This window comes from Macaca nemestrina, chromosome 19 (genome assembly GCF_043159975.1).
Source record: "Macaca nemestrina isolate mMacNem1 chromosome 19, mMacNem.hap1, whole genome shotgun sequence".
NCBI classification, from domain to species: domain Eukaryota; kingdom Metazoa; phylum Chordata; class Mammalia; order Primates; family Cercopithecidae; genus Macaca; species Macaca nemestrina.
Genome location: NC_092143.1, coordinates 42,383,187 through 42,407,029, shown reverse-complemented (window position 1 = coordinate 42,407,029; position 23,843 = coordinate 42,383,187). Strand labels below are relative to the sequence as shown.

At 39.0% G+C, this 23,843-nt stretch overlaps 1 protein-coding gene and 1 pseudogene across 16 annotated transcripts in view; one reads left to right on the top strand and one right to left on the bottom strand.

Annotated features, from left to right (window-relative positions):
* The window catches only part of LOC105489384 (dymeclin), a 406,658-nt gene that overhangs the window by 320,819 nt on the left and 61,996 nt on the right, over window positions 1–23,843 (bottom strand). For 15 of the 16 annotated variants that reach the window (XM_071085384.1, XM_071085386.1, XM_071085387.1 and 12 more), the window contains exons 3-5: window positions 23,434–23,486; window positions 11,000–11,093; window positions 9,909–10,042 (exon numbers count right to left, since the gene is read on the bottom strand). In XM_071085384.1, coding sequence (XP_070941485.1) covers window positions 9,909–10,042; window positions 11,000–11,093; window positions 23,434–23,486 — 281 coding nt within the window. Of the gene's footprint in view, window positions 1–9,908; window positions 10,043–10,999; window positions 11,094–18,203; window positions 18,223–23,433; window positions 23,487–23,843 lie in introns of those variants that run through there. The other variant, XM_071085388.1, reaches the window with a different exon arrangement.
* On the top strand, window positions 13,156–13,587 carry LOC112427970 (ATP synthase subunit g, mitochondrial pseudogene; annotated as a pseudogene).

The window sequence follows — 23,843 nt, the reverse complement described above, 5'->3', positions numbered from 1 at the left end:
TTCCAGCAGAGAAAGGAGAGCAGGGAACCTGCTGCCGTGGCAGCCAAAGCACCTGAGCCATCTGGAAAAACAAAGCTAGCTTCACAGGACTCACTGCCATCGAGTTTGGCAAAACAAATATGCCACAGGTTTTTAGGGTGATTCCAAAGAAAGAGTTTCAAAAATGTTTTAAGCCTGGGGAGAATGGAAAGGAAACTGCTTGTGTTAGAGAGGGGGTAATTAACAAATTTTAAATATACTTCCACAAATTTCCTATCTTGTATCTTTTTTTTGTTTTGTTTTGATCTCTCACAAGTCAGCCGTTGCCTTCACTGTTTGGAATCCTTGGCTCTCCACTGACCCACCAGCGTGAGGCCACTGCTGACTGGAAGCATGGTGTGCACAGGCAGAGCCTGCCAAACAGCGGTTCCCACTGGAGGGCTTTGGGCTGCTTCAATGGGGGCACTGAAATGTAAGCCATTTCCCCGTTTTGGTTCATTTTCTCTATAAGAGTATCACTAATCTGGCAGGAAAGGGAATAGGGTGGGTAAAATCCTGGTGCCAGCATTCTGGCAGCGAAGTCAAGACACCTTACTCTTCCATATGTAGACTTTCTACTGAGCCCTGGTCTCAGTAGGCCACCCTCCTTCCTCAGTGCCTGAGAGTTCACTCAGGAGGCTCTCTGAGTTCAGCCTCTACGGATAACAGATCTGTAGTATTAAATTGGAAAGGGGGGTGGCCTCCTGACTGTATGGCAAGGGACAGAACCTTGGACAGAACTGCTTCTTCCTACCAAGCCGGAATGCCTTCAGAGACACCTGGCACTTCTAATTCCTAAGCCTTTCCAGGGTTCTGGAGTAAGAACTGGCTTTTTTTCTGGAGTTCTCCAACCCTGAAGCCATTTAGCTTTCAGCTTTCACAGATCAGTGAAGCTCATCATTACTCCATTTTCCAACTTTCAAAATGTTATTAACATTGTGTTCCCCTCTCTTCCTCAATCTAATAAATTCACGACTTTTTGAAAGTCCCTTTGCTGATATTTTATTGGAGTTCCAGGAGAAAGCAAACATGCATGTTTAATCCACTATGCTTGAGAGCAAGTCCCACAAAATAATTTTTTAAAAATAAATTTATATTGAACTGTTTGATGCCATGGAAGTGCTATTAAAGCCAGGCTTTTGCTTGGCCTTGTCGAGTCCTGTCTCTTTCCTACTCTCCACAAAGCTGTACTCATGGGTTATGCAGTGTCTTGGGCCTACGCACCTCACTCGCCCCAGGTCTGGGCAGCTGATCTGCTGCCTCCCTCCCCTCAGTGCTTGCAGAGCTGCCCACTGCACCACAGGTGGTAATCTCTTTGAAAACAGGACTAATGCTGGGCGCAGTGGCTCATGCCTATAATCCCAGCACTTTGGGAGGCCGAGGGGGGCGGACCACTTGAGGTCAGGAGTTCAAGACCAGCCTGGCCAGCATGGTGAAACCCTGTCTCTACTAAAAACACATAAATCAGCTGGGCATGGTGGCCCACACCTGTAATCCCAGCTACTTGGGGGGCTGAGGCAGGAGAATCGCTTGAACCTGGGAGGCGGAGGTTGCAATGGGCTGAGGTCACGCCACTGCACTCCAGCCTAGGCAACAAGAGCAAAACTCCATCTCAGAAAAAAAAAAAAAAAACCAGGACTAACTCCCTCTCTGGGCTCTTCATCCTAGCACCTCCTACTCCCCTGGACCTTCCTTTCAGCTTTATTTCCCACCACCCCCACTTAGTTGCTTTTATCTTCAGCCTCTAAATCTCCAAAGTCTTCTTCCCTCATTTAAAAAAAATATATTTGTAAAGAAACTATAGCCAGGTGCAGTGGCTCACACCTGTAATCCCAGCACTTTGGAAGGCCAAGGCAGGTGGATCTCTTGAGGTCAGGGTTTGGGACCAGCCTGGCCAACATGGTGAAACCCTGTCTCTACTAGAAATATAAAAATCAGCGGGACATGGTGGCATGCGCCTGTGATTCCCAGCTACTCAGGAGGATAAAGCAGGAGAATCACTTGAACCCAGGAGGTGGAGGCTGCATCGAGCCAAAATCATGCCACTGCACTCCAGCCTGGGCAACAGAGCGAGACTCTGTCTCCAAAGAAAAAAAGAAAGAAAAAGAAAAAGACACTATCACTGCAGCATGGTGGAGTAGTTACTCCAATGAGCCCTCCTATAGAAAACATCTAGTTCTTGGCTAAAATAACACTTTTTAGTGCATTGATGGGCTTCCAGAATGTAAAGCAAATTTCTAAGGACTCCAACCCTATAACCAAAAGAACCTACAAGCAAATAAATGGACTTTAATCCAGAGTAAAACACTGAGCAGTAAGCAAACTCTAAGGTACGTAACCCAGAAGACGAATGCCAGTTAGAATGGAGCCCACTATGGGGAGACTAAGCCTCAGTCAGTGGCAAGGAATGGGGCCTGAACCTGAGACTCCATATTAAGTCAAGAATCGCTGCAGGAAGCTAACATGGCATCAGATGTTACAGCCCCTGGATCCCTTTAGAAGCAAATGCAAATCTCTCCCTTATTTGGAGCCTCAAATAAGATCAAACACAGCTGGGTGCGGTGGCTCATGCCTATAATCCCAGTGCTTTGGAAGGCCAAGGCAGGAGGATTGCTTGAGGCCAGGAATTCGAGACCAGCCCGGGCAACATAGTGAGACCCCATCTCTACCAAAAATAATCTTTAAAGATTAGCCAGGCTTGATGGTATGTGCCTGTAGCCCTAGCTATTCAGGAGGCTGTGGCTTCAGGGAGCTGTGACTGTGCCACTGCACTCCAGCATGAGTGACAGAAACTCTGTCTCAAAAAAAAAAAAAAACAATCAATGTCATCAAATACATAAGGAAACAAGCCATGAGAAGTGTTTCCAAAAACAAACAACAGATTTAGGCCCTTAAGGACTTAAAATATTGGATTTATAAGACACAAAATGTAAAATAAATATCAGTATTACCTTGGCAAGAGGAAAGAAAAACTCACATTGAAGTCCAAAGGAAAATGGAAACAATTTTGTATTACTTCATAGTTTTGCCTAGGGCTGGCTTTGTCCCCTTTGACTGATTCTCAAAAGGCATGGACTAATGGAAAGAGCTATCCTCATATAATAATACAAATTCTCTCTAACAATCTGCTACCACATCATATGTAGCCTATGGGAAAATGTTCAAATACTAAATCCTCACAAATTTAGATTACAAACTAAGAGCTTACTGACACATTACACTCATAAAGACTGCTTCACTGAAAATGCCAGCAATATCCATGTGATCACAGCAGTATTACAATGGATTGGAATAAAGAAAAAAATGCTGTGTGTGGAATAAGCCAACATACCTAAGATGCCTCAGTTGACTTCGCTCAATTGTTTGCAGATGGCCCTCCACTTTTGTAAATTCGACCTTCAAACAACCTGTACCACTGTATATTATTGACCCCAAACAGTCTTTCATATACCTAAATCAGATATCATATATCAGCTGATAAATGGATGTCTTCAGCTACTGCGTGGTCATGCTCCATTTTTCCCCCTTTCAACAGTATCTGTGTAATCATTTAATTTTATTGCTCTTTTATCAACTGTAAAAAGAAATTGGCAGAAAATATAAAAAGGGCTAAAGTAGAAATCTCAAACTAACAACATGGAAGACTAAGGTAAAAATAATTACATATGCCAAAAACAGAAAGTCTTTAGTCTTAAAAGATATTCACTGGACTTAAGCTGGTGGACCAAGAGTAGGCTCAATTATAAACACAAACAACAACACTAAAGAGCATGTATAGGGCCAGGTGAGGTGGCGCACGCCTGTAATCCCGGCACTTTGGGAGGCCGAGGCGGGCGGATCACCTTAAGTCGGGAGTTCATGAGCAGCCTGGCCAATATGGCGAAATTCTGTCTCTACTAAAAAAAAAAAATACAAAAATTAGCCGGGCCTGGTGGCGGGCACCTGTAATCCCAGCTACTCAGGAGGCTGAGACAGGAGAATTGCTTGAACCCGGGAAGTGGAGGCTGCAGTGAGCCGAGATTGCGCCACTGCACTCCAGCCTGGGTGACAGAGCAAGACTCCGTCTCAAAAAAAAAAAAAAGTATAAAATCCTGAACTGTCAACTCTGTATAAAGAAAGCATATATTCACAATGTCAGGTTCAAATTAAAAAAAGAAAGAAAGAAAAGCTCTGTCAGTATATGGACAGAATCACTGACAGATTACCACAGAGATGGCTCTTTCAGTGAGATAACTATCTTGATAATGTGGCCTACGGTTGAAAAAGTGTCTTTTTCCCACTATCCTTACATTAGAATACCTAGGATGCACAACAAAAAATCTTGCGTCCCAAGCTTGGACAAAGGGTGGGGGGTGCAGGGATACTCTGAGATTTTGGCCCCAAAATAAATACAGCATATCTCTAAAGTGCATCAATTCACTTAATGGTATATAATGAAAAATAATTTTATATTAAAATAAAAATGATATTGTAACAGGATAAATATGTTACAGGAAAGGGGTTCCAATCCAGACCCCAAGAGAGGGTTCTTCGATCTCACGCATGAAAGAATTCAGGGCGAGTTCGCAGGGCAAAGTGAAAGCAAGTTTATTAAGAAAGTATAGGAAAAAAAGAACGGCGACTCCAGAGACAGAGCAGTCCCGAGGGCTGCCGGTTGCCCATTTTTATGGTTATTTCTTGATATGCTAAACAAGGGGTAGATGATTCATGCCTCCCCTTTTTAGACCATATAGGGTAACTTCTTGCCGTTGCCATGGCATTTGTAAACTGTCATGGCGCTGGTGGGAGTGTAGCAGTGAGGACCACCAGAGGTCACTCTCATGGCCATTTTGGTTTTGGTGGGTTTTGGCCATCTCCTTCACTGCAACCTGTTCTATCAGCAAAGTCTTTATGACTGGTATTTTGTGCCAACCTCCTATCTCATTCTGTGACTTAGAATGTCTTAGCTGTCTGGGAATACAGCCCGGTAGGTTTCAGCTTAATTTTACCTAGCTCCTATTCAAGATGGAGTTGTTCTGGTTCCCATGCCTCTGACAATGTCATGTTAAATAAAGAATAAAATATGCATATTTTGTAGTACATAATACAAAACTAAGTGCTGGATTTGCAGGTATTGAGTGGGCTATGCTCTTGGGCCCTGTGAGGATAAACATTCACTCCATTCTTGCTGCTAGCACTTCGTGGGAAGGTTTGCAACTTGCCAAGCAGAACTATGTTTTTGGTACTGCTGGCATCACAATCACGAAGGCCAGCATTAACAAAACTAACACACGCAAGACACAAGTCTAATTAAAAGCTCTAACTGTAGACATCAGTATATATTTAACAAATATAGAAGGCTAATTATCAACATAGTAAATTAAACATATTCCTCTCTTGAAACCCAAACTCAATATATGAAGCACAAGCTCTGAAAATCACTGCTGAATGATAAACGATAACTGTGAAAGATGATGGAGTGTTGGGGATAGTTACATTAAATTAATTCAATTCTATATAATTCTTGCAAACATTCCCTCCTAGAAAAAAACAAAGTATATAACATTCAAAATACCAAAATCCTGCAGAATCTCTCACACACCAACTTAGTTAACTTTCTCAAATCCTTGATTAAGTCTATACTATAACATACAGTTATATGGTAGTCAGAGAACATAATGATCAATCCCAAAAGAAGATCAAGACCAGCAAAAAATCTAGCTATATTCAGAAACAACTTAGAAAGTTTTGACTTATGTTCCTTTCCTACTTAGTGACTGAGAAAGAGACAGAAAATGTATTTTGCCTGTGAAAGTTTAGGGGGAAGAAGGAGAAATACTTGTTTTTCCAGTACCACTAATCAAATGTGGAGTCAAAGGGACTTTTATTATTGAAATAAACTTCGGTAAAATGACAAATGCTCAATCTCTAAAAATATTAGGACAGTTCAGTTTGCTTCCTGTGCCTCAGCTCCCTTTTCCAAGGTAGCTTAATGAAAGGTAGCTTCAATAAAATTTGGCTGCCCAGGCCAGGCGCAGTGGAGCACACCTGTAATCCCAGCACTGTGAGAGGCTGAGGTGGGCAGATCACGTGAGGTCAGGAGTTCAAGACCAGCCTGGCCAATATGGTGAAACCCTGTCTCTACTAAAAATACAAAAGCAACCGGGTATGGTGGTATATGCCTCTAATCCCAGATACTTGGGAGGTTGAGGTAGGAAAATCACCTGAATCCAGAAGGCAGAGGTTGCAGTGAGCCGAGATCGTTCCATTGCACCCTAGCCGGAGCAATAAGAGCGAAACTCTGTCTCCAAAAAACAAAAACAAACAAACAAAAAAAAATGGCTGCCTATCTTTTTTAGAGCAGAATCTCAAAACTTCAGCAGGAATTACTTCAGAGTAGAAAGCACAGAATCCAAGAAAGGAATGTCTGATCTACAATGAAACTGGAGAGTTGTTTCCCCTGAGAAGACAAGGTAAACATTTTTATCCAAGGGAAATACTCATGGGGCAGCCCCTAAACACATGGGGCTCTCACAGTTACAAAATGGGAAAGGGGAAAAGACACACACACACACACACACACACACACACACACACACTACACCTGCCTTGGACTTTAAAAGAAAAAAAAATACATATATATATGTGTGTGTGTGTGTATATATATATATACACACACACATACACAAACATATTCATTGCCATTTTATTCACCCTTTATAGAAACGTATTCTTTACTTAATAAATTAATATGGTATAGTATCTGAAATTTAACATTTTTTTAACAGCATCAAAGATAATTTCAGTACCTATCCCCTTCCCCCCATCCCCCAAAGTTAATGAGGTAGTAATTCATACTAACTCAAAACTGGGCAAAACAATAAATGACTTTCCATGAAATGGTCTTCTGGGACAGAAGAGAAAATAAAAGATGACAGCAAATAAAACTGCTAAAATTGATATGCTTGCTTTATTCAAGAATAATAAAGTTATCCACATTTTAGCTATGAAATGTAGAACAGTAATTGTGATACTGTGATGGTTAATATCGAGTGTCTACTTGATCGGATTGAAGGATGCAAAGTACTGTTCCTGGGTGTGTCTGTGAGGGTGTTGCCAAAGGAGATTAACATTTGAGTCAGTAGGCTGGGGAAGGCAGACCCCCCCTCGGTATGGGTGGCCACCATCTAATCAGTTGCCAGCACGAATAGAATAAAGCAGGCAGAAGAAGGTGGAAGGAGCAGACTTGCTGGGTCTACTGGCCTTCATCTTTCGCCCATGCTGAACGCTTCTTGCCCTCAAACACTGGACTCCAGGTTCTTCAGTTTTTGGATGCTTGGACTTACACCAGTGGTTTGCCAGGGACTCTTGGGCCTTCAGTCACAGACGGAAGGCTACACTGTCAGCCCTACTTTTGAGGTTTTGGGACTCAGACTGGCTTCCTTGCTCCTCAGCTTGCACAGGGCCTATTATGGGACTTCACCTTGTGATCATGTGAGTCAATACTCCTTAATAAACTCCCCTTCATATATACATCTATGCTATTAGTTCTGTCCCTCTAGAGAACCCTAATACAATAACTTTCAAAGAAAAGTGGAACATATGATTTTGCTTCCCTGCAACCAGCCAACAATGTCATCTGTTGGAAAGAAACTTTAGAACACTTACGAAACAAACTTAATTGTGATATTTTAAATTCAGCACACTCTCAAGGATGAAATTTGAATTTAAATACACTCAACCTGTATTTGTCCAGTATCAGTAGAGGGAAAAAAAATGTTTCCACATAAACAGAAAACAAAAGATTGCTGATATCTTGTTCAAGCACAAACTAGAGTTTGCTCATCTATCTGCATATTTGGGGACAGGGCATATGTAAACTGCAGCAAATTCCATTCAGTCTACAAACTTCTAACCAAAGAAAATGAAGAGCTCTTGCCTGCTGAATGTTCTGCATGCCCTGCACACAGCATTGCTATGAGGCAGTGGTTTCCTGCCCTGTGATGTTTGCCACCTTTCAGTTTCCTCAAAACCTGCAGAACTTAGTGAGATTTGGACCTTACAGAAATGAAAGGCAATAGCCTCCTTGGACATGAACCTGCCAAATGGCTATCAAGTCACAGAAAAAATGTTAAAATGTTAGAAGATGGTAAAATCGTATTTTCAAAGTGTGAGTCAAGAAGAATGTCCTTCTCTAATTTGGAAATACACTGAGGAAAAGATTGCAGTAAAACAGAAATTCATATTCTATTTCTCCAAAACCGTTTCCTGATCTCAAAAGAGGCCATAAGAAGCCTAAAGAAGGATGAAATGACTGTCCTAAGTTGCTCGATAGTATGTGTAGAAAATTTCTCTACCATCAGGTAATGGGGTTTCAGAGGGAGAAGAGATAAATACACATGGTCACTCTGAAACTTGAGTTGAAAGTATTGTAAACTATTGTTTTCTTGTATCATGTCATTTCATTTGCTCAAAATGTAACATAATACCTTAATATATTTAAATGATATAACCAGAATTTCCATAAGATTTTTGCCATCTAAAAATAGTTTTAAGAAATGCTTGAATGCACAAAAGGTTAACTTTTCACAGAATCTTTTCTACTTCCCCACAATATTGTTTTTAAAAATTCTATGCCGGGCACGGTGGCTCATGCCTGTAATCCCAGCACTTTGGAAGGCCAAGGGGGGTGGATCACTGAAGGTCAGGAGTTCAAGACCAGCCTGGACAATATGGTGAGACCCCATCTCTACTAAAAATACAAAAATTAGCTGGGCATGGTGGAATGTGCCTGTAGTCCCAGCTACTCAGGAGGCTGAGACAGGAAAATTGCTTGAACTCAGGAACAGAGGTTGCAGTGAGCCAAGATCGTACCACTGCATTCCAGCCTGGGCAACCGAGCGAGATTCCATCTCAAAAAAAATAAAAATAAAAATAAAAATTCTATAACAGAATTTAAGAAATATTCCCCATAGACATGGATATACTGAAAAATCAGTACATTGTGATGTTGACCTAGATGAATAGTAACTCTTTTATACGTTTGTTTCCCTTTGTCAATATTTGACTTTGACATTTAAAAACAGGTATTTAGCAACCACAGTTGAAACCACAGTGAAAAATTACTCCTGGTTTTTCAAAGTTAAGTGTGATTATGTATATACACGAAATCCACATAGCACACAGACCTCCATGAAAAGTATACACATCACAAAGTTCTCTCCCAATACCTGTCCCCACAAGAGATAGTAACACATGACCTTGAATCACACAGGTGATGCTGTCAGCCTGATGAGGATAGAGATCTATTTTGAAAACAGAACTCAGAAAACTACAGGGCAACACTGCCTTGCCCTCAGAAAGGAAAGATAGTGTGAAGCGTAACCTTTCCCTATATCTTCAGAAAAAGATGACACATTTTGGCATCATAAAACTGTCCTTGAAAATGTTACTTCTGATAAAGTGTTGGGGTCTCAAAGACACTCAGACCCAGAAGCTATTGCTGCACTCTATGAAAGTAACCTTTAACATAAAATCTGACTAGTTGGCTCCCTTAATAATACATTGACTTGGCAATAATATTTAAAACTGACACCTCTGTTTTCTGAAAGAAGTAAATACTTGTGTGAGTTTTATTTTTATGTTACTTTCTTCTTCATCCACATGCATGAAAGTCAAAATAGATGAAAGTTTCAACCCCATCAGCTTTCTTACTTAAAAGGAAAAAAAAATTCTGAGTCTTGACTCATTTAAATTAATACAGAAAAAGAAAAAATGACAGTATAAGTTCATTTTAAAATGAAAATTATAAGGATAACTGGAATTTTCAAAATTATACTTTTATTCCTGAAATTTTATCCTTATAATGTTACACATGCTGTATCCAGAACATCTTCAAAAACAATACTTACTGTAATTGCCAGGAGATTTTTCTTCATAAGTAAAATGAAGTTGTAATTCCTCTTCCGACATCTGACAGATGAACACTTTCAGCAAACAGCAAATAATAAACAAAGCATTGTGTGTCTGCCAAATGAAGATGTGGCTAGAAAGACCAAAATCATACAAGAATCAATATTTAAACATTAGCATCACGGTTTATTTCTAGTCCATTATTTCTTCCTGATCTGTCAACCATTTTGTCCATCCTAATTGGTAATATTAGGACAATGTCCATATATTTTAATGACTCATGATTTATTACATTGTACCAGCGATATTATGTTTTACTTCATAGTTCATTCCACATATTTTACATAGTGAATCTACTTAATAAAAATCTTTACTGATGACTGTAGGAACGACTATTCTTTGTTCTTAACAGGTATACCACATACAGGCAATTAAAAGAGAAGAAGGCTACAAAAAAAATTTTAAAGATTGTGGTAACATAAAAAGAATATATGCAAATATGTAACCAAAATTTTCAATAAGGCACTGCCTGCAGCACAGTAAAATACTTTTTATTTGTATTAATGACCATGAACTCCCAAGAAAAACTTTATTGGATTCAATGTAATTTGTTTATAAGCAAGACAATGCAAAATCTTTTAATCTTTTCAGCGACTGACACCCAAACATGGTTTTGAAAAATGCTTCAGTGCATAAAAAGTTAACCTTTCATTGATGTAAAGAATATGACGGAAATAACGGCAATAGATGTAGAATGAAATAAAACTCAGACTAAGTCATCATTTAAACTAGATAGCAGCAGCAGTGATAATGGGGGGGATTACCTTCTTAATGATAATTACATCATTATTCATCTTCTTAAAGCATATAAAGATTGTCTAAAAACCTGAAATCAAATTCCAAAATCTATAGTCTCACCCCAGTGACTTAAGACACTAACCTAATACCTCTTTTACCTTTTTTCCTTAATAATAAGAATAATTCCTTCACAGAGATTTTCAAAAGACCACAGTCCATTTCCACCAATAAATGAAAACTAAAATTCACATTGTTAAATATAAAGCAAACATGGTTTAATTAGCCAGCTTACTTCTGACATTCTGCTGAGAGTTTTAGTTCTTTGGTTCTAGAAAGGAAGACCTTAATCAGTGCACCAAGATTTCCTGTTCGAGGATTGTTTTCAACTGCAAGAGAAGAAAAGGTTTTAAAAAGTTAAATTTAAGAACTAAAATCAAAGTGAGCTTATCATAACACTTATAAAACCAAATGCCATATTGAAATTGCTCAGTGACCAACCTTACTGTTAATTTCACACCTAATTACAGAAATAAGCAATGAGAGAAACTGCTGCTCTTGGTCTTAATTCTGAACATCAAAAACTGATGTGCAAAATGAAAATGATAGAAACAGTACAAGTAGCCATCTTATCTCAGAATGCAAAATCATAAAGGAAAAAGTAATAGTTAACAGACATAGTCAAGTTACACACTAAATCTTTCTCTAGAAAAGATTTTTAAAAACTCAAAAATTGATCATATGTCCCCAGTATATAGAATATAATAAACTATAAAAGTTTATTAAATCTAAAACACCGTCCAGATCACAAATCATTTGAATGAAAAATTAAGAAAATATATCAACAAAGCAGTGTGGCTAGAGGGGGAGCTATTTGACCAGCCAAAACTTTAAAGAATTTGTTTTTAACTTTAAATGACGGGCACTTCAGCAACTGTATCAGTAATCAGATTTAGTTTCTAGATCCAGGTCTATAATTAACTGAATACTGAACCTCAGACAAATCACTTACTTCTCCAACCTCAGTTTTCTCATCTGCAAAAGAAACAACAGCTAACATATGATGAACAACATAGAGTAGGTGCTTTACATGCATTAACTCATTTAATCTTCACACCAACCCTCCAGGAAAAGCACTAGTATTGCTTCCATTTCACAGATCCTCACCTGGAGGTTGCTACTTGCTCAAGGAAACATCCTTATCAACTGGCTCAAATCTTTGACTTTAAACTGCTAGGTGAAGCAACCTCTATAATCAAGAAATTGGACTTAACGAAACTATAAAGCTCTACTAGGCTGCATAGCAAGTCACAGAAGCATGGAAGCTAAGAATTCATCAGAAGGGAGAGATTATTTTGAAGAACCTTTCATTTGACTGATGAAGAGACAGGCTCAGAAAGGCTAAGCTCTGGGCTTAAAGTCAACAATATGTTAGTAGCAAACACAGTCTTCTTCCTTGACCAGTGGTTTTCAAAATGTGAGATTCCAGAGTCCTGGATAATTGTTTCTCTTCTGAAGTGTATTTTTAACTAGTTTGAAAACTGGAAATGCAAACACTCAAACACACTGGCTTGGGGAGCCAGGAAACTTCATTCTTACGAAGATCTGGGAATTTTGCATATATTTGAACTTCTTTTTTTCAAATGTAGAAACAGGGTCTTGATCTACCACCCAGGCCGGACAGCAGTGGTGCAATCATAGCTCTCTGCAACCTTGAGCTCCTGGGTTCAAGTGATCCTTCTGCCTCAGCCTCCCACGTAGTTAGTGCTACAGGCATGCACCACCATGCTCAGCTAATTGTATTTTTTGTAGAGATGGGATGGCCCTATGTTGCCCAGGCTGGCATATTGGAACTTATTGAAATGTGTCAAGATTTGAAAAAATGAAGTTCTCCAGAATATTTTTTAAAATTCAGGCCCATACACATATATTTTAAAATATTATACATGGGAGTAAGTACAGCATTACAGCATACCTGCATTGCGCTTAATAACTGCCAGGCTCACTCCCTGCTGCATATGTCATGACTTGAGAGTCAATCCAAGTAATTGCCTAACTTTCTAACTGTGATAAAATGACAAGCACTTTGCTATTCCAAGTGTGGCTCATGGACTGGCCACAACAGCATTATCTGAGAGCTTGGTGGAAGTTCAGAAGCTCAGGTCCACCATACTCCTAACTGAAGTTGACAGTACTTCTCAAAGTTTAATGTGTATTTAAATCACAAGGCATTCTTACTAAAATGCAAATGGACTCCACATGTGAAATGTGCACTGAGATTCTGCATCTCTATCACTCTCAGGTGACATCCACTGCTGCTGCTGCTAGCTGAAGAATACCACTGTGAGTAGCAAGGTGCAACATTTGTTGTCAATCAGCAGTTTTTGTCCAGCCTTCACAATCAAGAATAGATATGTGGGGGTGACATTCAGCCGGCCATTCCGGGCGACGGACTTTGCATTCCAGAACCATGGCCCAATTTGTCCGTAACCTTGTTGAGAAGACCCCGGCTCTGGTGAATGCTGCTGTGACTTACTCGAAGCCTTGATTGGCCACATTTTGGTACTACGCCAAGGTTGAGCTGGTTCCTCCCACCCCTGCTGAGATCCCTAGAGCTATTCAGAGCCTGAAAAAAATAGTCAATAGTGCTCAGACTAGTAGCTTCAAACAGCTCACAGTTAAGGAAGCTGTGCTGAATGGTTTGGTGGCCACTGAGGTGTTGATGTGGTTTTATGTTGGAGATCATAGGCAAGCGTGGCATCATTGGCTATGATGTTTGAAGACCAATCTTTAACATCTGGTTATATTTGATTTATTATTTGAGTATTGTTGGACCATGTGTGATCAGACTGCTATCTGAATAAAATAAGATTTGTCAAAAAAAAAAAAAAAGAATAGATATGTGATAAGATAGTAGATAATGTTAAGAGTTTCACTTTGAAACAAAAATGTCCTATTCCTCTTTCAAGTTTTAGTGTTAATGAAAAAATACCCAGAGACCTCAGGATAAACTTTTTAAGAAAAAACAAACAAACAAACAAAAAACCAGTTAAGGTTTGCAAGTGCATCTCTCTGGGACTTTATCTAGCTATTGTAAATCCAAACAAAATGCTGAAACAAACTAAGCTGAGGGTAACATGACTACAATCATCACTCAGAATCCCAACTTTGAAATCTCTGTTCATTCAACAGCCCCCTTTATTACTGAATGGCCTTGTAATTGTTGAATGTATAAATGATTAGCTATTTAAAAAAATAAAACATTGTGTTTTTGGAAAGAGTAACCAGACTACTGGATTGATATAATTAAAGCGCTGTGTACCTTCTTCATTCATTCATTCAATCAGCATGTATTTATTGAGCTACTCATATGTGCCCACACTGTTTCAGATACTAAGGAAATATTTGTAAAGAGAACTCCCTGTCTTCGTGGAGCTTACCTACCAAGACAGTTAAAAAGTTTCCATGATACTCTTTTGGATAAGATGAAGATTAGGGTAGTAAGTTAATAAAATTAAATACACTCAATGATTTTAAACAATACTCCATGGTAGATTCAAGATTCCAAAATATCTCAATGGTAGAAGAAAAGAAATTTTACATGATCACAGTTAATTGGTGCAAATAAAATGCTATGTTGAAGCTGAATGAGCTTCGGGAGCCAGAGTAACAACACAGGAGGTCCAACCGGAAAGCAGAAAAGTGTAATGGGACTAGATTACAGAATCTGACAAAGTTCAAATCTCAGTTCCACCACTGACCAGCTGTAGAACACTTGGCAACTTACCAAACTGGCCCCTGCCTCAGTTTCCTAATCTGTAAAATTAAGATAACAACAGTGCTTGATAAAGAGCTAACTTACCTGATGCTAGAGCTTGAACTTGTAGCAGTCTGTTAACTAGTGATGCTCGTGTAAAGAAGGGAATGCCCCCATCTCTACAAGAATTCAAGCAAAGTTTGGGTAACATTCAGATAAGGGTATTGTAGACAGGATTTCTGTTTGAGATGAGAGATTAAATTTGCTTCTAGCCCCTGAAACAAACTTTTCTAAGATCTCACTGAAAGACTCATGAGCTCTAAAATCCAACAACCAATGTAGAGAAAATACAGAGGAGAGAGGACAAGATCACCCCACACAGGGATACAACGAACAAAATCTACATTGTGGGAAACTCCACCACTCAGTTTCTTCAATAAATACACTGAGAGAGGGAAAAGAAGAAAAAGACAGATGAAAAGGGAAACTTGCTATGAAAAGAAATATAAAGACATAACCAAAAATAATGTGTGAACTTATTTGGCCCCCAGTTCAAACAAAATGAGACAATTACAAATTTGAACACCGAATATTTTGTGATATTAAAAGTTGTTTTTTTCATAAGATCGTGGTACTTTTTTTTTAAGAATCCTTATTTAGAGATACATATTCGGCTTGGACAACACAGCAGCATATGGTGGAGGGAGAGGTAGAAAGACACTGATGCAGATGATCAACCTGGGAACTTCAGAATTCCCTCATACCTCAAAGCCAAGAAGCGAGGGTAATGAAGGTCCCATTTAAACTAAGAAGACTTGGACAAATAAAATCTTCTCGGGCTCTATAAATTAGGTTGGGAAATATATCAATTTGCTCTCAAACTAAAATAACAGCAGATTCAACAAGCATCTATAGGATCTACACAAGCAACAGAGGAAATAAACGCAGCTTCTCTGGGAGCAAACAAGGCACCTTCATGGGTTATATCCCATCCCCTTACTCTGCTTTATTTTTCTCAACAGCCACCATTATATAAACTAGATATACTTATTAATTATCTGGCTCCTCAATGAAATAAATAGATCCATGAGGTCAGAGACCTGGGTGTGTTTTTTGCAGTCACAGCCCAAGCTTATGGGATAATTCCTGTAATATAGTAGGTGCTCCATAAATATGTTAGTTTAATGAAAACGAGAAAATAACAACAGCAGCAACCAGAGGATAAGAAATGAGTTACAGTGAAACCTCAGAAGAAAAGCTAAATCAAAATTGCCAAAAGAATTTTAATACATAGCAATCAACAACGGACAATAGGAAAATTAACCATCTATTTTTTAAAAAAGAACAGAAATCCATTGGGGGAAACACATGTAATGAAAAGAGAGCAAGCCAGGCACAGCAGCACACACCTGCATCCCAGCACTTGGAGAGGCCAAGGTGAGAGGAATGCTTGTGGGCAGAAGTTCAAGACCAGCCTAGGCAACATCACAAAAACCCATCTCTACACAAAATACAAAAATTAGCCAGGTGTGGTTGTGCATGCCTATGGTCCCAGCTACCCAGGAGGCCAGGCAGGAGGACTGCTTTGAGCCCAGGAGGTTGAAGCTACAGTAAGCCATGATCACACCACTGCACTCCAGCATGAGCGACAGAGCAAGACCATGTCTCAAAAAAAAAAAAAAAAAAAAAATGGCTGGGGGCAGTGAGCCACACCCGTAATCCTAGCACTTTGGGAGGTCGAGGCAGGAAGATCACTTGAGGTCAGAAGTTCAAGACTAGCCTGGCCAATATGGTAAAACCCCATCTCTACTAAAAATACAAAAATTAGCCAGGCATGGTGGCGCATGCTTGTAATCCCAATTACTTGGGAGGCTGAGGTGGAGAATGGCTTGAACCCAGGGGGCGAGGGTTGCAGTGAGCCAAGATCATGCCACTGCACTCCAGCCTGGGCAACAGAGCGAGACTCCATCTCAACAACAACAACAACAACAAAAAGAGCAGCCTATCTACAAAAGACTAGAAATGATTAAGAAACAAGCTAAAAATGCAATAACAGCTAAAACATACACTACAATAGTAAAAGAGGAGAACTGGCAGTGTATAAAACATTGAAATCAATCATACAAAGGAGGAAATATGAGAAAAGAACAGAGACAAAAAGATACAGAAAGTAAAGAACAGAGATCCAACCTGAACATTACGGGTGATCAAGAGGTAAGGAGAAGAAACTAAAACACAAAATCAGAGCCATAATGAAAAAAAGAAAAAAGAAAAACAAACTTCTGAACTGAAAAGGATCTTAATACACCAATCAAAACGCCTCATCAAATTATAGGAAAAACCATACAGAGAAAAAGCATAATGAGAAATATTTATCACCAAGAGTTAAAGGAAAAAGTCTCATGAACAAAAAGAAAAAAAAAGAAAAAAAGGACAAATGAGGCCACAGAACTTGGAGATATCCCTAGGTTAAAATGCCAAAACAAGAAGTGAGGATACCTGGCTCCTGAAAAAATTGTATTTATATGCCAAAGGACTAGAGTAAAGAGCAGACTTTCAGGAGAGGACGGTACAGCTGCTTCTTTACCCTTTATAAGCTGGCAAATGTTTTTCCTCATCCCTCACCTACAAGGAGTCTGACTATCATGCGAAACAACTGACCTGGCTCTCACAGCATTATCCTAGTGGGTAAGAACTAGGACAAAGAAGGACCAGTGGACGTCTTATTTACTGTGAAGTATTTAATATGAAATCTGGGCTGGGCGTGGTGGCTCAAGCCTGTAATCCCAGCACTTTGAAGGCCAAGACGGGTGGATCACCTGAGGTCAGGAGTTCAAGACAAGCCTGACTGACATGGTGAAACTTCATCTCTACTAAAAATACAAAATTAGCTGGGTGTGGTGGTGCATGCCTGTAATCCCAGCTACTTGGGAGGCTGAGGGAGGAGAATCGTTTGAACCCAGGAGGTGGAGGTTGTAGTGAGTGGAGATCACACCACTGCACTCCAGCCTGGGCAACAAGAGCAAAACTCTTGACTCAAAAAAAAGAAAAGAAATCTGATCAAGAAAACCTCATGTGTACATTCAGGAAAAAGGTAATAAAGCGAAGCATAAAAAGCCTAACAAAAATAATGGCCAGTGCTTTGGGGAGGCTGAGGTGGGATGCATGCTTGGGGCCAGGAGTTCAAGACCAGCCTGGATAAGAGGATGAGACCCTATTCCTTAAAAAAGAAAAAACAAAAAAACAAAAAAAGGCAACATATTTCCCAAAACTGAGGAAAACCATTAATCTACACATCTAAGAGATGCAAGCCACCATGCCAGGCTAATTTTTATTTTCATTTTTATTTTTATTTTTGTAGAGACAGGGTCTTGCTATGTTGCCCAGACTGGCATCTAACTCCTGGCCTCAAGCAATCTTCCTGCTGTGGCCTCCCAAAGAGCTGGAATTACAGGTGTGAGCCACCACGCCTGGCCAAAAAACTCCTTTAAAAAGCAAAGAGAACATGTTACAAGCAGCAGGAAAAAATCTCTCAACATTTTCAGGGGAACAACAATACAATTAATGTCAGACTTATCTGAAAAAATAGAGACCAGAAGACAGTAGAATAATATGTTCAAAGTGCTGAAAGAGAAAAAAATGTTAACCAAGAATTCTATATCTAGAAAAACTACCCTTTGAAAATGAAGGAATCAGGAGAGAAAGAAACAACTTTACACTGAAGAAACTTGATAAATAGTACCTCAGCCAAGTGATCAATGTCAACACCATCAGTGATAAGTCATATTAACAGCATGTCCCCTTGATACAGTGTGTTCAGAACAGCACTTCATCTCCATGGTCTTCCTTCCACAAACCTATAACCCCAGTTTAAGTATGAGAAAGTCATCAGACAACTCAAATTGAGGAACATTTTGGAAAATACCCTACTAATACTCCCCAAAATCATCAAAAGGCATCAAAAATGTGGAAAATTTGAGAGACTGTTGCAGACCAGAGAAATACATGACGATTAGATGTCATGTGGCACCCTAGGTGGGATCCTGGAACAGTGAAGGCACATTAGGAGAAAGCAAGTGAAAGACTGAAGTGTGCAGTTTAGTTAATAGAATTAACATAACCTCATTTTATCATGCTTTGCTTTATTGTGCTTCAAATATACTGCATTTTTTACAAATTGAAGGTTTGTGGCAACCTTGCAGTGAGCAAGTCTATCAGCGCCATTTTTCCAACAACACATGCTCACTTCATGTCTCTGCATCACATTTTGATAGTTCTTGCAAAATGTCTTCATATTTATTTACTTACTTTTTTCTTTTTTTTTTTTGAAACGGGTCTTACTCTGTCACCTATGGGGCTGAATGCAGTAGTGTGATCACAGCTCACTGCAGCCTCAACCTCCCAGGCTCAAGAGATCTTCCCATCTCAGCCTCCTGAGTAGCTACTCAGGAGTCATCATGTCTGGCTAATTTTCTTTTAGTATTTTGTAGAGACAGGGTCTTGCTATGTTGCCCAGACTGGTCTCAAATTCCTGGACTCAAGCAATCCTCCCGCCTTGGCCTCCCAAAGTGCCAGGATTACAGGCCACCATGCCCAGCCAATTCTTGCAATATTTCAAGCATTTTATTGTTATATCTGTGTAGTGATCTCTAATCAGTGATCTTTTTGTGTGTGTGTGTCAGAGTCTCACTCTGTCACCCAGGCTGGAGTGCAATGCTGTGATCTCGGCTCACTGCAACCTCTGCCTTCCGGGTTCAAGCGATTCTCCTGCCTCAGCCTCCTGAGTAGCTGAGATTGCAGGCACCTGCCATCATGCCCAGTCAATTTTTGTATTTTTGTAGAGATGGGTTTTCACCATGTTGGCCAGGCTGGTCTTGAACTCCTGACCTCAGGTGATATGCCCACCTCAGCCTCCCAAAGTGCTGGGATTACAGGAGTGAGCCACCGCACCTGGTTGAATCAGTGATCTTGGATGTCACGTTGTCACGAGCAAGAAGATTATGACTCATTAAAGGCTCAGATGATGTGTTAGCATTTTTTTGTGATACAGTTATAAGATTAAGATACGTACATTTAACACATGTTATTGCACATTTGATAGACCATGGTGTAATGTAAACATAACATTTATAAGCACGGGGAAACCAAAAAATTCATGCAATTCACTTTATTGCAATACTGGCTTTATCTCAGTGGTCTGGAACTGACCCACAATATCTCTGGGGTATATCTGTACCAATGTTGATTCCTTAGTTGAAACAAATGTACCATACTAAAGTAAGATGTTAAAATAGGGGAAATAGGTGAAGAGTATACAGGAACGCTCTATACTAGCTTTGAAATGTTTCCATAAGTCTACAGCTATTCTAAAATTAAAAGCTTGTTTTAAAAATCTCAGTAGATAGTTTTAACAGCAAATGGGACATACCAGAAGAAAAGATGAGTACCAGGGACAGTAGCTCACACTTGTAATCTCAGCACTTTGTGGGGGCCTAGATGGGAGGATCACTTGAGCCTAGAAGCTCAAGACAACATGGCAAGATCCCACCTCTACAGAAAACTTAAAAATTATCCAGGCATAGTGACATATGCCTATAGTCCCAGCTACTCAGGAGGCTGAAGTGGAAGGATCTCTTGAGCCCAGGAAGCTGAGGTTGCAGTGAGCAGTGATAGTGCCACTGCACTCTAGCCTGGGAAACAGAGTGAGACACTGTCTCAAAATAAAAATTAAAAAAAAAAAAAAAAAGGAAAAGACTAGAAACTAAAGATGAATTAACAGAAAATATCTCATTGAAGGTCAGAGAGAAAAACAATGTAAACTACAAAAGAAAAAAAGTCCTAACAAGTATATGGAACACAATGGAAACAAAAGCATTGAACACAAGTATAACAAGTGTACCAGGAGGAGAGGAGAGACAGAATAGAACAAAAATTTTATATATAAACAGATAATGGCAAAGAATTTTCCAATACTGATAAAAGACACCAACCCACAGATTTAAGAATCTCTACAAACCTCAGGCAACAAAAAAACAAAGAAAACTTCTCCTCAGCACCTCACTCTAAGGCTACTGAAAATCAAAAGATAAAAAGAAAAACTTAAAAGCAGCCAGAAGTTAAAAATTCCATTATTTTCAAAGAAGCAACAATAAGGTTGACTGCTTTCTTCACAACAAAAACAAGAAAAGCTAAAAAATAACGAAATGACACCTTTAAATTACGGAAAATAAATTAATGTCTATCTAAAATTCTATATCCAGCAAAACATATGCTTCAAAAGCGAAGAAAAAAATAGAACATTTTCAGACCAAAAAAAAAGGAGAAGGAAAATTGTTGACAGTAGACGAGCACTTTAAATTTTTTTTTTTTCAAAAAGGAAACTAAGCATACTCACAAAGCCCTTAAAGTTGATATGCACTTATACTTATTGATGTGAAGAGGTTCCTGACATGCTGCTGAGTGTAAACAAAATATAAATAATACCATTTATATGAAACTGTCACTAAAGATTTGCAGTGATTACATACGTACTGCTTAATATGAGATTATTTTTATTTTAGCCAAACCATCATATTTACTGGAATTTGGAGCAATAAATGTATATCGTTTTTTGCTGTTCCCAAAAGTATTTTAAAACATGAACACATTCCTGATACAATGTCAAATGAAAAACACAGATTAAAATATGTGTGTGTGTGTGTGAGTGTGTGTGTGTCTGTATGGTGGATGATATATATATAAATTTATATCCATTGCATAAGTAGAAGAAAAAATACAAAAATATCAACAATGCCATGTCAGGGTTTTCAAATTATGAGCAATTACTACCTTGTTTACATTTTAGTATGCTTTCCACATTATATATAATAAGTAAATATTACTTGCTTTTTTTTGCCCCTAGATTTGGAGCCTTGCTCTATTGTCCAGACTGGAGTCCAGTGGCACCACCACAGTTCCCTGCAGCCTCAAATTCCTGGGCTCAATCAATCCTCCTGCCTCAGTCTCCCAAGCAGCTGAGACTACAGGCACGTGCCACCATGCCTGGCTAAGTTTTATCAATTTTTTTGTGTGTAGAGATGGAATCTTATTATGTCGCCCAAGCTGGCCTTGAACTCTGACCTCAAGCAACCCTCCTGCCTCAGCCTCCTAAGTTACCAGTATTATAGGCATGAGCCACCACTCCCAGCTACTTTCGGTTTTCTTAATGTAATTTTTTTCTTTATTTGTTTTCTCATTGCTTTCCTTATTTTGTTATATTTTTCTGTGTTTTCATCTTTTAATTTTTTAATTTTTATAAAAACCCAAAGTCACCTTAAAAGTCATTATCACAGTAACTACACTAATATTGTTACATCAAACTGCTTAATTTTCAGCACTGAATTGCAACATGGCTTTTGAAAGCCAGCTCTATTAATTCCCTAAGCTATGGTTGTAAGGCAAGGCAACTACTGCAATAACACCTTTTTCATTATCAACATAGTTTGTTTTTAAAAACAAAAATATTTGGGCCCAGGCACAGAGGCTGATGCCTGTAATGTCCCAACACGTTGGGGGTCCAAGGTAGGAGGAGGATGGCTTGCAGCCAGGAGCCTAAGACTAGCCTCAGCAACACAGGAGACCCCCATCTCTACAAAAAATAAAATCATTAGGCAGGTGTGGTGCCATGCACCTGTAGCCCCAGCTTCTCAGGAGGCTGAGGTGGAAGGATCACTGAAGCCCAGAAGATCAAGGCTGCAGTGAGCCACAATGGCACCAGTGCACTCCAGCCTGGGCAGCAAAGTAAGACTCTCTCTCTTTAAAAAAAAAAAAAAAAAATCATCAAAAACTGTTTTTAGCAAAATAGTTTATATGGGAGTTATCCATATAGCTTGATTTTTTTTTTTTAATTTTTTTTGAGACAGAGTCTTGCTCTGTCTCCCACGCTGGAGTGCAGCGGCATCCTCTCGGCTCACTGCAACCTCTGCCTCCTGGGTTCAAGCAATTCTCTGCCTCAGCCTCCTGAGTAGCTGGATTACAGGCGCCTGCCACCATGCCTGGCTAATTTTTGGATTTTCAGTACAGATGGGGTTTCACCATCTTGGCCAAGCTGGTCTTGAACTCCTGACTTCATGATCCACCCACATCAGCCTCCCAAAATGCTGGGATTACAGGCGTGAGCCACCTTGTTTGGCCTATATAGCTTGATTTTAAAACAGAATATTGTTCTCACTTATTACACTCCTATACACTAGGTATTTTACAGACACATTATCTTTAATTTTCAAAGCACCAATGCAATCTAAGTATAACTGCCTGCATTTTAAAAATATATACAATTTCTTCCAATTGCTATGAACTTGAAAGTTAAGCATTTGAAAAACAAGACCTGAAAAAGGTAACATTTGCTGATATAAATGGTTTGCAATGACTACATGCCACACATTGTACAGAATATTTCATATTACCTAATTTTTCCTTATAAGAATCCTGTAAATAGTTGTCCTTATCCTCAGCTTACATGAGGAAATTAAAGCTCAGCTAATAAGTCTCACAGCTGAAATTAAAATCATAAAGTGATTCTGGATTCCATGCTCTTTGCCATAATATCAATTTGTTATAGAAACTTTCTAACATATATTCCTAATAGATTTTAACAAGTAATAATTATTCTGGTGAACATAGTCAATAACAGTAGTTGGTAAATCACATTATTTTCAGTATTTCAAAATTCACAAAAAGAACAAGCTGAAAGACTGTCTATGGCTTAGCAGAGTCCATTGCCACTACTGCAGATATAGTCAAGCATGTGTCATATTGCTATTGACTGAAGGGTATCTTCTAGCAGCATCTGTGAATGCCACGAATAGAAAAAAATACTACTACTACTGTCAAAGAAGAAGAATTACTTCATTAATTCAATTCATATACTATCAAAATCTACCAAATTTGAAAACAATGCCCCACACACATACACACACATTTTCCCCACTTACCTAATGACCTGCAGACTGAAATGGTTGCTTCCTCCAAGAGTTTCAACTCAGTACTAGAGAGACAGAAGAATAAAGGTAATTAATGACTATAATACTAAATATGTACACACTAATCAGTTAAAGAAATAAAGATAAGAAAAGATAAGATAAACATAAAGATAAGAAAAATAATTTAGAGGAAAAATATGGTACACAGTAGTGAACAATAAGATCAGCAAAAAAAAAAAAAAAAAAAAAAAAACAGGCTTCAATTTTCAATATAATTAGGAAATTTACTGTAATTCTAAATATGAGACTCCTAAAGAGAAGAGCTTGGGGCACCCTGCCTTTCAGGCATTGAGGCAGCGGGGAGACTTAGCAAAATTCAAGAAAGGCACTCCAAAGTAGACAGCACAAGGCAGGGGCCCTGT